The sequence below is a fragment of the Hyla sarda genome, chromosome 4 (genome assembly GCF_029499605.1).
Source record: "Hyla sarda isolate aHylSar1 chromosome 4, aHylSar1.hap1, whole genome shotgun sequence".
In the NCBI taxonomy this organism is placed as follows: Eukaryota; Metazoa; Chordata; class Amphibia; order Anura; family Hylidae; genus Hyla; species Hyla sarda.
Genome location: NC_079192.1, coordinates 218,207,356 through 218,221,528, shown reverse-complemented (window position 1 = coordinate 218,221,528; position 14,173 = coordinate 218,207,356). Strand labels below are relative to the sequence as shown.

The 14,173-nt window shown below is 41.4% G+C and overlaps 1 protein-coding gene across 7 annotated transcripts in view; it reads right to left on the bottom strand.

Moving 5' to 3' along the window:
* The window catches only part of KMT2E (lysine methyltransferase 2E (inactive)), a 141,641-nt gene that overhangs the window by 59,155 nt on the left and 68,313 nt on the right, over positions 1–14,173 (bottom strand). For all 7 annotated transcript variants that reach the window (XR_008892626.1, XM_056573524.1, XM_056573523.1 and 4 more), the window contains 3 exons: positions 12,285–12,515; positions 8,955–9,085; positions 407–524 (listed from right to left, as the gene is read on the bottom strand). Coding sequence is in view for 6 of the 7 variants with exons in the window: in XM_056573524.1 (XP_056429499.1) it covers positions 407–524; positions 8,955–9,085; positions 12,285–12,515 (480 nt within the window). In the remaining variant the exon portion in view is untranslated. The remainder of the gene's footprint in view (positions 1–406; positions 525–8,954; positions 9,086–12,284; positions 12,516–14,173) is intronic.

Sequence of the window (14,173 nt, the reverse complement as noted above, 5' to 3'; positions counted from 1 at the left end):
CTGTCAGCCTGGGCCTGTAGTGATGTCGAGGCCCAGAGAGTCACACTGCCCTTCGGTCATTCACTGGCTGAGGAGAGACATCGCTGTAGCCAGTAACTGAGGGTCAATGTGACACTCCAGGCCCAGGTGTCACGTTTTCTGAGAAGAAGAGGATCAGCGCCGGGGACTGGAGTGGGAAACCAGAGAAACTAAGTGGTAATGAAAATTCTGTTTCTGTTTGTATGCTGTTAAGTTGTTAAAAAAAAAAAAAAAAAAAAAATACACACATCCCACTGGATAACCCCTTTAACATGAGACTAGATCTCTGAAGAGCCTTTTAATTAATTCACTTCATAACATAACAGTGTACTTTTAATGATTAAGAGCAATAAAGTTTTCAATCTCATGCACTACTGTCGTAACATACCTCAGCATTGGGTGTACAGGATCTTCTAATAAATCTAGCTTCATTGCCAAATGTCCTTGCATCAACACACATTTCTAACCCATGAAATTTTGAATAAAATAAAACAAACGGGTATGGTCTATGAAAAGGGAAAAAAAAAAAAAATTATACTTTCCGTACATATACAAAATATATTAACAAAACATATATAAATAACTGGCATTTACTATTACTTATTAACTACTGCCTAACTTAAAGGGGTACTCCCGTGGAAAACTTTTTAAAATCAACTGGTGCCAGAAAGGGGCTATATACTACAGAAGAAATGCTTTTCTTTTTGGATTTCTCTGATGTCATGACCACAGTGCTCTCTGCTGACCATTTTTGGAACTGTCCAGAGCAGGAGAAAATCCCCATAGCAAACATATGCTGCTCTGTACATTTCCTAAAATGGACAGCAGAGGTCAGCAGAGAACACTGTGGTCATGACATCAGAGAAATCCAAAAAGAAAAGCATTTCCTCTGTAGTATACAGCCCATAAAATATATTGGAAGGATTAAGATTTTTTAATGGAAGTAATTTACAAATCTGTTTAACTTTCTGGCACCAGTTGATTAAAAAATAAATAACGTTTTCCACGGGAGTACCCCTTTAACAGTAAGTAGATACAGCCACTATTTACTTTATATATCAACCTTTTATCTATTATAATCAGAAATAATATTCAATCAAGATGTTGGGATCAACTTGACGCAAAAAAAACTAATTTTACTCTATGCAGATGACAAGGTTTGTGAGATCATTTGCAAGATTATCCAGACAATTGCTGAGATTTGAGAGTATGCTACATATTCTGGTTTTATTATTAACTGGTCAAAATGGGTATTACTTCCTTTGGACACCAATATTGATTATTTGGTTCTTTTGATATACATGCCAGTTTTGAATATTTTGGAATAAAGTTTTCTACTAATACAAATTAGTATGGTTTGATTGATCTTAAACAGAAATCACATCACAACATAGTTTAAACTACTTTTATCAAAGTCTGACAGAATTGCGCTGATTAAAATTACTAAAACACTACAACTTTTTTTCTGAAGGCTTCTCCAACCTGTGTTAATAACTATTAATTTAAAATGATTGAAACTAATCTGGGGAAAGAAGCAAGACTACAATATGCCTTTATATGTAACAATTGGACTATGTAAATATAAAAAAAAAGATAAATTCAAAAATAAACTCCAGATCTTATTACACTGGAGAAATAATACTGTGGACAAACATTGTTTGAAGCTTAAAACACACTTTCTCTCTTTTTTTTTCTTAAGAGCCGAGGAACGTGCTCTTGAATCACCCAGAGTGCAAGAAAAAGTGCAAACGTGTTACACTAAAATAACATCTACAAAGGATGCGGTCCATCACAAGCCCTTCTCCTACAGGAGAGAAGCCCCCCAATAAACTTTACCCTTCGCCTCCAGACCAAAAGGTACCTGCGAGGTTCCAGGCTCAATGTCCCTTTTCGTCGAAGCTACTAAGGGACTACAAATTCTCCTGGCATCCCCCTTGGCGTCAGCCAAAGTATCTGCCCGGAGAGCAGTTAACGGTCAGTACCCTGCCCATGCAGGAGTACTTTGGGTTTTTGCAGGGAGGTGCGGAACCTAAATGGCTACACACACCTCCCCTAGACTGCTAGAAGGGACACCCTGAAGGGCTACTGCATCCTAACAATCCTGATGACACACAACACGCAAAATTGACAGTGAACAAAAATAAATAAATAAGTGAATGTGCGCAGGTATACTGGCCGGACATCCGGCCAGATCTATAAAAAATTCTCCGATCATAGCCAGAAGGCCGGGAATCAAGAGGTGAGTGAAACTAAGGTGAAGAGATCATGGTGCCAGTGCTTCAATTCAGTGAGCCAATACACCCAGTGAGTTTCAGCACCTCGGGATCACCACTCCCCGAGGCACTAAAGTACCTCGGCTCTAGACCCTCTCAGCCTCATGGCAAGACCCGGAGGGAAACAGGTCACATCAGGGCAGCCGTCGAGCTGATTCCTCATAACCAGCCCCTGAACGCCTCAGTACACCTGCCCCCTCCATGCAGCATCCATCCTACATAAATGGCTCGGACTAGACCACTGATACGAAAAGATACAACACTTGTTCTTAGTCAAAAGGCCAAGAAGCGAACGCTTCTCCAACCTGTGACAATAACTATTAGGTTTAAAAAGATTGAAACTAATCTGGGGAAAGAAGCAAGACTAAAAAAATTAAATAAAACAAATGAATAATAAAATTAACTCCAGATCGCATTACAATGGAGAAATTATACTGTGGACAAACATTGTTTGAAGCTTAAAACTCACTGTTGTAACAATATATTGATAGGCTTGAAATAAGCTTTAACTATTAGAATGCCAATAAATGCTCACTCATTGGGCCAGATTTTTCAAACTCTAAAAAAAAATTGAATGCTTTTCCCTAGCAACCAATCACTGCTCAGCTAACGAGCTCTGGTAAAGTGAAACCTGAGCTGTGAATGTTGGCTGTGGGAAAATCCTCCCTCTATTTTTTCCCTCACACAGTTTGATAAATCTGGCCAATTGAAACAGTTTTTTTTAGTCTTTTAGGAGGCATCCATGCAGCACCAGCTGATGTGTGGTGGCATCGCCTCCTGGTCTCAGGAAAAGGAGTGATCGCCTAAACTTCATGTCTCTTTAGAAGGTTCCTAGTTAAGGATTATCACTGAATTTTATGGTGGCTGATGAAGGGGAGACTATTTCATTACTGTCTGCCTATGTGGGGCTTTTCCAACACACATTCCAAGACACATTGCTAGAACACTGTCCCCTGCGTCCTCCACCTCTTAGGCTGCATTCACATTGTTTTTGCAATACGGCTCCCGTATCCGGTTTCAGTGTAAAAACCGTATGGAACCATATTGCAAACCGTATGTATAGATATGTCATTGAAAACCGTATGCCAAACGTAGCATCCGATTTTGTACGTTTTGCATCATTTACGGTTTTATCCGTTTTTCCCCGTACACAAAACCGCAGTCTACTATGGTTTTATGCCCGGGTGAAAAATCTGATACAACCCGTATAGTTTTTTATTTTTTTTTTTTTTTAAATGGTGGTCAATGGGAACTGTACAGAACCGTATGTGCGTATATCCCTCAATCCTGTTTGCACAATCCGGTTTTGCAGTTTGCACATGTGCAGTGCACACCGAAAGTTCTTCCCACAAATAGAAGAAGAAGAACTTAAAGGGGTACTCCAGTGGAAAACTTTTTTTTTTTTTTTTTTTTTTTTTTATCAAATGGTGCCAGAAAGTTAAACAGATTTGTAAGTTACTTCTATTAAAAAATCTGCGAGGCCGAGGCCCTATTCTGGAGAGCCCAGGATGCCCCAACAGAACAAGTAGAATGAGCCACAACCCTGAAAAGGAGGAATCTTCCCCTTACAGTGATAGGCTTCCGAAATGGCAGACCGAATCCACAGAGAAATGGTGGCCTTGGAAGCCCTCTCAGAGTCCCAGCGCAGGGAAGACCCCTTCAAGGCGGACACCACTTCCCGGGAGGCCTCAGCCACTGAACGGGAGACTTGGGTCAAGTCAGCCATATACTGGGTCAGGGAAGAAACCAGGGCTGGTGGAGCGGCTGAATCCACCGGAACCGAAAGGGCATAAAGGGGTACCAGGGGGTCTGGGGGGAGCAGTGGAGCAGGCAGGGTAAGTGGGCTCGGTAGAGCCAGGCATCTTGGTACTACAGTGCTTACAGACAAAATAAGTCACTGATGTTCCAGGTTTCTGTTTAGAGGGAGGAACAGCTCTGGGTACTGACATAATGAGAAAAGAGACAGGAACTTTCTCACCCTAGTCTGTGTCCTCTGGCAGCTGCAGTGAGGAGAACTCGGCTCCGTGCAGCTAGAGTGTAAGAAACAGGCCAGCCAATAGTAGAGGGGGGCGTGCCTGAAGCAGAGGCACTAACTAATTGGCCCCTTCTAACTGAAAATCGTGCCCACGGCGCTGATTGGAGGCTACTTCGCGCCTCTGAATAGCTCCGACAGCCCTGTAGGCGGAGCTATAGACAGGCCGAGAAGAAGCTGTAATGGCGCCCACTCCTTGTCCCGAGCCGCATATGCGCTCGGGGGAATAGAGCGTGCGGCCAATACGCCGGCAGAGACTGCCAGAGAAAGTGAAAGTAATGTCTGTGCCCCCTTACTCGCAATGGGGAAACAGGGAACCGGAGTCCCTGAGTCCCCACCTGAAAACAGGAAAGAAAAATGAATAAAAAATTAACACTTCCCTATACTAGGAAAACAAAAAAAAAATCAAAAGACCTGGTCTGGAGAATTCCAGACCATGTCCACCTCCTTCAGACACTAAGCTTAAACTGATTAGCTCAGGACCTGAAGGCGGGTATATCCTGCTGGGAGGAGATTTTTATTACCACCATAGTGTCACACCTCCTAGAGACAGCAGCATACACCCACGGACTGTGTCCCCCAATGGGGCCGATAGAGAAATGGGACTTACCTGGAAAGATTGACTTGGAAATTGCTAGCATGTCCAAGACAGCTTTCTTTCCATCAAATGAGACCAGCCTTCTAAAAGACCCGATGGATCGGAAAGCAGATAACCTATTAGAGAGGGCTCATTGTAATCTGGAAGCTCTTCAGAAGGGAGCAATGTAATCAGTCCCTGTCGCCAAAAGCTATGAGGGCATGGCTTAGTAAACTACCTATAGATATACAAGATGGTGTATCTCATGAAGAGCTGCAAGAGCAAGCTGCCCTGTTGAAAATGGCAGCAGATTTCCTTTGCAACTTTCCTTTAGACGTAATAAAGATTGCGGCAAAAAAATATGGCTCTGGCTAATTCAACCAGAAGTGCTATACGGTTGAAGCCCTGGCCGGGTGACGCATCTTGGAAGAGCCACTTTTTTTCTTTGCCTTTTGAGCCGGTTAATCTTATTGGCTCTCAGCTGGATAAAGTTATGGAGCAGAAGAAAAAGGATAAAAACATTTCTCTTCTACAATCCTTCAAACCCAGAACTTCCAGGTTTTGGAATCAGAGGGGGAGATCTTCCTTTCGGAGTCGCAGCACATAGGAAAGATCAGGAAGAAAATTCTCTAACCGTTTCCAAGAGAAGGGAAATAAAAAACAGCCATATTCTTCATCCAAGAAACCTGAGTTCTGATGCCGGGCCAGCAAGATTACTGAATTTCTAATCTGCCTGGGAAGATGTCACATTAGATGTTTGGGTACAAAACATCATAAAAGAAGGCTACACTCTTGATTTAATTCGCCATCCAAGAGAAAGGTTCCTACGGAATCATTCTCATTGTAATTATATTAAAGGATTTTCTACAAAAGGGAGCGTTGGAAAGAGTTCCTCCAGAAGAAGAGTTCACTGGGTGTACTCCTGAGTGTTTCCAGTGCGCAAACCGGATAAAAAAAATATGGAAAAAATATTTTGGTGCTCTCTCTTTCCAGAACTTCCATGGTTCGACATCTGGGAAAAACCAACTGTTACAACCTGTATACACTACTGCACAGGCTTGCTAAGGACAGTCTTCCACCTTGCAGAACCGGAACCCAGCTGCCCAGCATGCAGAGACCAGTGTGAAGGTTCTGCAAGGTTTAAATAGACTAATCTGGACCTGCATCTGAAAAACGGCCAGCGACACACTCTGCACATGCGCAAGCCAACTGGCAGTCACAGACTCCGAACTTCCGGTTTGTCCGTCACAAGTTGCAGAGAGGAACGCACGCACCAAATATATGGCTGCATTAAACTAATAAAACGCATGCACTTCAGGCACAAAGCTAGATTTGCAAATGGAAAAATGCTTGTGCAGACCTCATGACAAGAGAGAGAAGAGGGAGGAAAAGGAGCAAGATTGTCATAGTTCTTAAATACCAACAGGAGGTCTACAATCAGAGTGAGCATAGCCATACATAGATCAAAAGGTATTTTACATATAAAAACCTGCATATTATGCATATAGGTCTTCGAGCAGGTTACTGCAGTGACAGTTTTTTTTTTTTTCTTACTAATGACCGTAACACTTTAATAAAAAAAGATAGTTCTTTTGCAAGCTCAGCTCCTTTAAATAGGCACTGTCTGATTCAAAAACTTTTTAGATGTTGTGCATCTTGGCAAAACATTAACCTTTCTAATGTCCTTCATAAAAAATATGTAATTCCTTTTTATAGAAATAATGGCTTATAAAATCATGGCTGTCCAAGATGAAGCACAGGCATGGACAAAATCATGTAAGTGAGAGTGGGGCTAGCACTCCTGTCCTATAAGACAGGAGAGAGGACAGAGGAGTGCTATCAGACAGGAGAGAGGACAGAGGAGTGCTATCAGACAGGAGAGAGGACAGAGGAGTGCTATCAGACAGGAGAGAGGACAGAGGAGTGCTATCAGACAGGAGAGAGGACAGAGGAGTGCTATCAGACAGGAGAGAGGACAGAGGAGTGCTATCAGACAGGAGAGAGGACAGAGGAGTGCTATCAGACAGGAGAGAGGACAGAGGAGTGCTATCAGACAGGAGAGAGGACAGAGGAGTGCTATCAGACAGGAGAGAGGACAGAGGAGTGCTATCAGACAGGAGAGAGGACAGAGGAGTGCTATCAGACAGGAGAGAGGACAGAGGAGTGCTATCAGACAGGAGAGAGGACAGAGGAGTGCTATCAGACAGGAGAGAGGACAGAGGAGTGCTATCAGACAGGAGAGAGGACAGAGGAGTGCTATCAGACAGGAGAGAGGACAGAGGAGTGCTATCAGACAGGAGAGAGGACAGAGGAGTGCTATCAGACAGGAGAGAGGACAGAGGAATGCTATCAGACAGGAGAGAGGACAGAGGGGTGCTATCAGACAGGAGAGAGGACAGAGGAGTGCTATCAGACAGGAGAGAGGACAGAGGAGTGCTATCAGACAGGAACGAGCAGAGAGGAGTCCTATCAGACAGGAGAGGACACAGAGGAGTGCTATCAGACAGGGGAGTGCTAGCCCACCATCACTTACTGGACTTTGTCCATGCCTGTGCTTCAGCTTGGACAAAGCCATGATTTTATAAGCCATTATTTCTATAAAAAGGAAAATAAAATTCGTATGAAATATAGATTAGAAAGATTAATGTTTTGCCGAGATGCAAAACATCTTACATTTAAGCACTTTGTCACAGCAGCCTGAAGCATTTGCTCCGACACATTAAAGCAGACTGGGAGTCAGGCACTCATGAGGTCAGCCGCTTCATCTGATAGGGACAGACGTAATAAATTACAAATGTACACAAAGTGGGGTTGGCAGGCAGAGCACCCTCTAGAAGACTTTTCATAGAGGTTGGCAATAGTGGATATCCAAAACATGAGGGAATTCGCTCAATTGCTTTTCCGACATGAATAAGGGGAGAATGATTATCCTAGCAGAATTATATTGACATACAGGCATTACTGGTGTCAGAAAAAGATTTTGCCTTGCTGTCCATCACAGGCACATTCATGACACATGAAACTACAGCCAGCAGGATGACAACTATTCAATTTAAGATTTCAGACACACTAGATCCTCTTGTGTTCATGCTTATAAAAGCAGAGCAAGGAGGAACTAAGGATAGTAATGAGGTCTTCCAGTCTAAGATCACTTTGATTAAAGAGAATGTGTCATTAGAAAATTAAATATAGTATAAAGTTTTTATGTTAAAGAGTATCTGTCATGATCTTGATAAAAAAATGTCATCCTCCCAGTTTATTTCCCCATCATAATAAACCACCACCTGCCTTTATATTTTACATTTTTTAGTTTTCTACCTTATATTGTGCTGTATTCTCTGCTCAGTCTCAGTGAGCTCCATGGACTTGGAATGGTCATTACCCAGCAGGCGTGAAATCATCTGAAGCCCTGCAGGGGAGAACTTTCGCACTCTCTCTGCAATGCTGCTTTGAACATACAGCCTAGAGCAGTATAGTGTGTGATGAGCTGTGATTGGCTGAGACCGTACACACATACACACCCTCAGCTCTAAACCACAAATGAACTCTACTGTATGCCTAGATCTGCCAAGATAGCAGAAATATCCAGCACAATATTAAGCACTATGCACTGAAGGCATCATGATTCATTATCCGGGCATTTGAAAAACAGACTATTCCTAACCAAAGTTTTCTTAATGTGCTACTGTCAAAATTATTAACAAAATAAACTTTTGATCGCACGGCCTCACTACTGAGACCCAGATTGTGAGTTATCTAGAGGAAGCGGGCACTCTCCAGCCAGCCAAGTGATCTGTACATTTCTTTGCATAGAAGTCTATGCATAAAAATGGACGGATCTCTTGGCTGGCCTGGGAGTGGAGCACAATGCTTTTCACTTCCCTGGCTAATAACTCATGATCACAGCAGGTCTCATGAGTGAGAGCCAGTTAAAATCAACAACTTTTGACAGGTATAATAGACATGTCAAAAGCTGTTTTTTAAATGTCAGTAACGCTTTAAACTCGTCATGGTTCATGATAAAACAACAAGTACATGTGTAATGCATACCTACCTTTTAAAGAAGTAGCCATTAGCTTCAAACTGCTCCCGAAGCATGAATTTTCCTCTATATTCAATTATTAATGTTTCAGGTTGCAGGTCTTTTGCAGCTTTTAATATTTTTTTGTTCTTTTGCATGTAACTCTGTTAGATACAAGTCAATTTAAAAAGTTTAACAGTTTTATTATTTGTTATCAACAAGATCAATATATTTTCTCTGCCATGGTAGCATGTACTAAAGTTTAGTCATTTGGTAACTAAACTTAAGAAGAAATCAAACAAAATCAAATGTGTGAAAGTTTGACTGGTGGGAAAGGGAGTCGAGTATTCACAACCTATTCTCCACTTATACCCAGTCTTCTGCTGGATGATCTAGAGCAAATAGAGGACAGGGCATCTACATTTTTATCATTTGATCACCATCAAACATTTATCATATAAAGCGGCTAAAATAAGTATTGTACACTTCACAATTTTTCCCAAATATACTTCCAAAGGTGTTATTGACATAAAAATGTTCACCTGATGTTAGTAACAACCCAAGTAATAACATGATGAAGAGAAAATAAAACCGGCCACTCACCATTTCTTGTCTTCAAGCTTCCTTATTAGACAAAGATACTCACATCACAAACGGAGGAGAGCGTATCGCCCTTTATGCTGATGATATGCTGTTGTTTATTAGGGATGTTGTGCATTCTCTACCCCCGTTTATGGCATTGATAGTGACCTATGGTAGTTATTCTGGCCTGGCTATCAATTGGGATAAGTCTACGATTCTCCCTCTTGATCCCCTTCCTCGCATGCCAGTACTGGATAGGATGGGTCTTCCTGTGGTAACTCAATTTAAATACCTGGGTGTGGTGGTATCGAAGAATCCTCTTGATTATATATCTCTGAATATATCTTCAGTCTTTATTAGGGAACTTATTTGGAATGGGAAGTCTGTCAGATTGCGGTTGGAGACATTGCAACGTAGTAAGGAGGCTGGGGGTCTTTCTATTCCTAATCCCCCCCCCACTTTTGCTCTTATCCGGAAAGAGTGGACAAAAAAAGGCTTTGTTGAGATACCCTGTATTTGTTACTTTCTCCCCTTTATGGTTTAATCCTAACGAAGGGTGTTGTATCTATCTCAGTTGTATGATGGGCCGGTATTGAAGTCCTTTCCTCAGCTACAAGAGGAATTTACTTTACCTCATTTTTATTTCTATCGCTATTTGCAGCTGCGACATGCCATGGCAACGCAGTCTGGAGCGGGGAGCTTCGATATTGGCTCATCGACTGTTGTACAAACTCTGTTTACTGAATCTTCTACTAAGGGTGTGATTTCTGTGTTATATAGGGAGCTCCTCTCCTTCTACCATGAAGCATATCCGCTGACTGTTAGGGCAAAGTAGGAGACTGAGGTGGGTCCCTTGTCAGATGAGCATTGGGCACAAATTGTTTCTATGACCCCAAGGCTGGCCGTATCCGAGGCCCATAGGGTGTCCCAAATTTTTTTTTATTGCATAGAGTATATCGTACTCCTGCATTCCTTCATAAAATTGGCTTACGGCCTGACTCCTGTTGTCCTCGCTGCTCCATGCCGGATGCTCATCTGATCCATATGTTCGATTGCTTTCGCGATATATCGTGCAGCCCTAGTTGTTACCAACATCTGGTGAAAATGTCACGTCAATTGCACCTTTAGAAATATTTTTAGTGAGAGAAATGTTGACGTGTTCAATACTTATTCTACCGCTGTATATTATGTATATGTGCTACTCCAACTTAAATTAATAATTCACCTTTTAATCATAGTTATGAAGCTCTATATGAACTTAATTTATATTCACTTGGAATTCTGTGTTTGCTCTGACATTTGTGAGTCAGTGGCTCATTACAGTGTTGCTTGGCAGTCTGGGGCATCACAGGCTTTAGATGAGGCCTAAAATGTGACAACTTAGAACTTGTAAAACAGTGTCATGCAGGTCAGTGAAACATAAAAATTAAGATCTCCTTAACCAAAACTGTACACTAAAATAGCCATCCTACTTGTTGCTCTCATGGAGCTAAACCTTGCAGAGGCTATGAGAAATAGTTAAAGGAGAAAGTTTCTCTCAACTAGAGAAATTTAAGTGCCCAGCATATAAAAAATAAACTAAAGGGACTTATCTGCCCCTGGATCCCCGTTTCTTCCTGGTCTGGCCAAAGTCAACGCGTCGCACCAAGGCACAGCCAATCACCGGCCTCAGCTATGTCCTACCTCGGCTGGTGATTGGCTGGACATTGGTCCCCCGGAAGCAATGCATCATACTGCCGTCAGCCTATCTCCAGCCAAGGCGGAACATCACTGCGGCCGGGGATTAGCTGTGCCTCAGTGTGATGCGCTGACCATGGTCAGACCAGGAAGACTACAGTGGTGGAGGAGGAGCAGAGTGAGATACCAGGACACTGGGGGAGCAATGTCAGGAGAGTCCCCTTTATTATTTTATATTCTGTGCATGAGGATTAAACATTTTTCTAGCTGCGATATTTTCGTTAAATGCTCTTGGGGACATCAGGATTACAGAAGTTTGTGATTTTATAGGGCAGTGTGATATCTAAAGCAGAATTTTGTATATTTTTAAGTCATCAATTACGTATAAAATATTTGAATTGTAAAAGTCATTTTCACAATACCAAGGCACGAAGAGAAAAAAGCATTTACATTTTGCTTCCGCTGGTTACACATTCCTACCCAAGGGGGTCAGTGGTTAAAAGCTACTTTTGAACTTAACAGCAGTCTTGGGCTGAAACAAGAAACTCCTCGATCAGTTATAAGTCCTACGTATAAATTATTAATGTTACCAAAAAGACAAGAAATGTATATAATAAGGACCATCCCAGACAAAGCAGCTGTGTGCCCAAAACGTGTGTTTATATGGTGGGTTCCCCTGCAGGTACATCATGCCTATATAGGTGTTTAATGATCACCTTCTTTATGCCTTTGGCAACTATGAAGGTCTGCATATCAGTTTTTTTTTTTAATTAAATTTCCACACCTGTACACCAAACCCCAGTTGTTATTTAGTTGTTATTTACCCCTCTTCCACATTGGGCAATTTTGTTTTTGTTATTATCCAGGAGCAGGGACTCCACAAAGTTTTTAACTTTTATATTGCAGGGTTTCATCATCTTGCATTAAGATCTTAGTCTTTTTTGGATATTTTATTATAACATTGTGTCCTTTGCACACATTTGTCTTTTTTGGTAGCATTAAATGCAGACTTGTTTATCATAAGAGCGACTAAGTTGAGATGCACAAAAGTTTGCAGTGTGCCTGCACAAACCAAAACAGGCATATAAACATTTGGACACTTACCTCAACTGGTGGTTTAAATAATAGATTATTAGGGCTCAAGCTTGGTTTTCCAGACTGCTCCTTTGTGTCGCTGTCACAACCAAGTCTTAATCCTATCCGTTGGGCCTCCCTTTGTACACCTTCACTATATTGGTTGTTGTTTGCTTCTTCATAGTGGTCCATCCAAGCTTTGATTTTACTCTCCCATCCATATATGGGATTGTCAGATGGCTCAATTTCTGGAGCAGAACCCTTAAAGTAACAATATCAAAAAATAAATAAATGAAAATGTATACAAGGGATTGGCTGACTGTTTTAGATCAACTGGTGCCAGAAAGTTAAACAATTTTGTAGATTACTTCTAATTAAAAAACTTAAACCTTCCAGTACTTAGCTGCTGTATACTACAGAGGAAGTGATTTTCTTTTTGAATTTCCTTTCTAACCACAGTGCTCTCTGCTGACACCTCTGTCTGGAGCAGGAGAGGTTTGTTATGGGGATTTTCTCCCGCTCTGGACAGTTCCTAAAATGGACAGAGGTGTCAGCAGAGTGCACTGTGGTCAGACAGAAAAGGAAATTCAAAAAGTAAAGAACTTCCTCTGGAACATACAGCAGCTAAGTACTGGAAGGGTTAAGATTTGTAGATAGAAGTAATTTACAAATCTGTAACCAGTTGATTTAAAAAAGAAAAAAGAAAAAAAAGTTTTCAATTTCAAAAAGTTTTCCATTTCACCACAAAAAAAAAAAAAAAAAGATTTGTGGGACAAAATTGAAAAAATAGAACACACACATTTTGTCATTTTTGGCAGATTCTGCTTCTGTAGGTCCATACAATTAAGGCTGGGTTCACACTACGTATTCTCCCATACGGGAGGGCATACGGAAGGGGGGAGCTAAAACCTCGCACTTCCGTATACCTTTCTATGCGCTCCCGTATGTCATTCATTTCAATGAGCCGACCGGAGTGAAACGTTCGGTCCGGTCGGCTCATTTTTGCTCCGTATGCGCTTTTACAACCGGACCTCAAACCGTGGTTGACCACAGTTTTAGGTCTGGTTGTAAAAGCGCATACGGCGCAAAAATGAGCCGACCGGACCGAACGTTTCACTCCGGTCGGCCCATTGAAATGAATGACATACGGGAGCGCATACGAAGGCATACGGGAGCGCGAGGTTTTAGCTCCCCCCTGCCGTATGCGCTCCCGTATGGGAGAAAACGTAGTGTGAACCCACCCCAAAATGATACCCAACTTATATAGGTTTGATTTTGTTTTACCTTCTGTTAAAAAATTATAACTTTTTACACAAAATGTGTATGTTTAAAATTGTCATCTTCTGCCCCCTATAACAACTTTATTTTTCTGTATACAGGGCTGTATGAGGGCTCATTCTTGCGCTGTGATCACTGGTTATAATTGAAAAATATAAATTGGTTATGGTTTTAATTGCATTGAGCTACAGAATAAAGAGAACACGTCATTTATACCATAAAGTGCACTACGTAAAAACAAATACCCCTAATAGTAGCGAAATTGCAGTTTTCATATGAACCCCCCCCCCCAAATATGTTTTTGTTTTCGCAGTAAATTGTAGGGTAACATGAAAGGTGTCATTACCAAGTACAATTGGTCATGCAAAAAACAAGCCTTCATATGGATCTGTAAAGGGGGAAAAAGTTATGGCTCCAAAAAGGAGGCAAGGAGGAAAGAAAAAAACAAAAAAATTGAAATTTCCTGTGTCCTTAAGGCCAAAAGGAATCTTTAAGGGGTTAAACTACAATTAAAGGCCTGCTGTAAATGAGCAGACAAGATCATCAAGTTGCAATACTCAATCCAGAAAACAAGGAAATCTAATAGTTTACATAATGGATTTTGGAAACCTAAAAGTAAGAATTTTTTAAACCAAATAAGG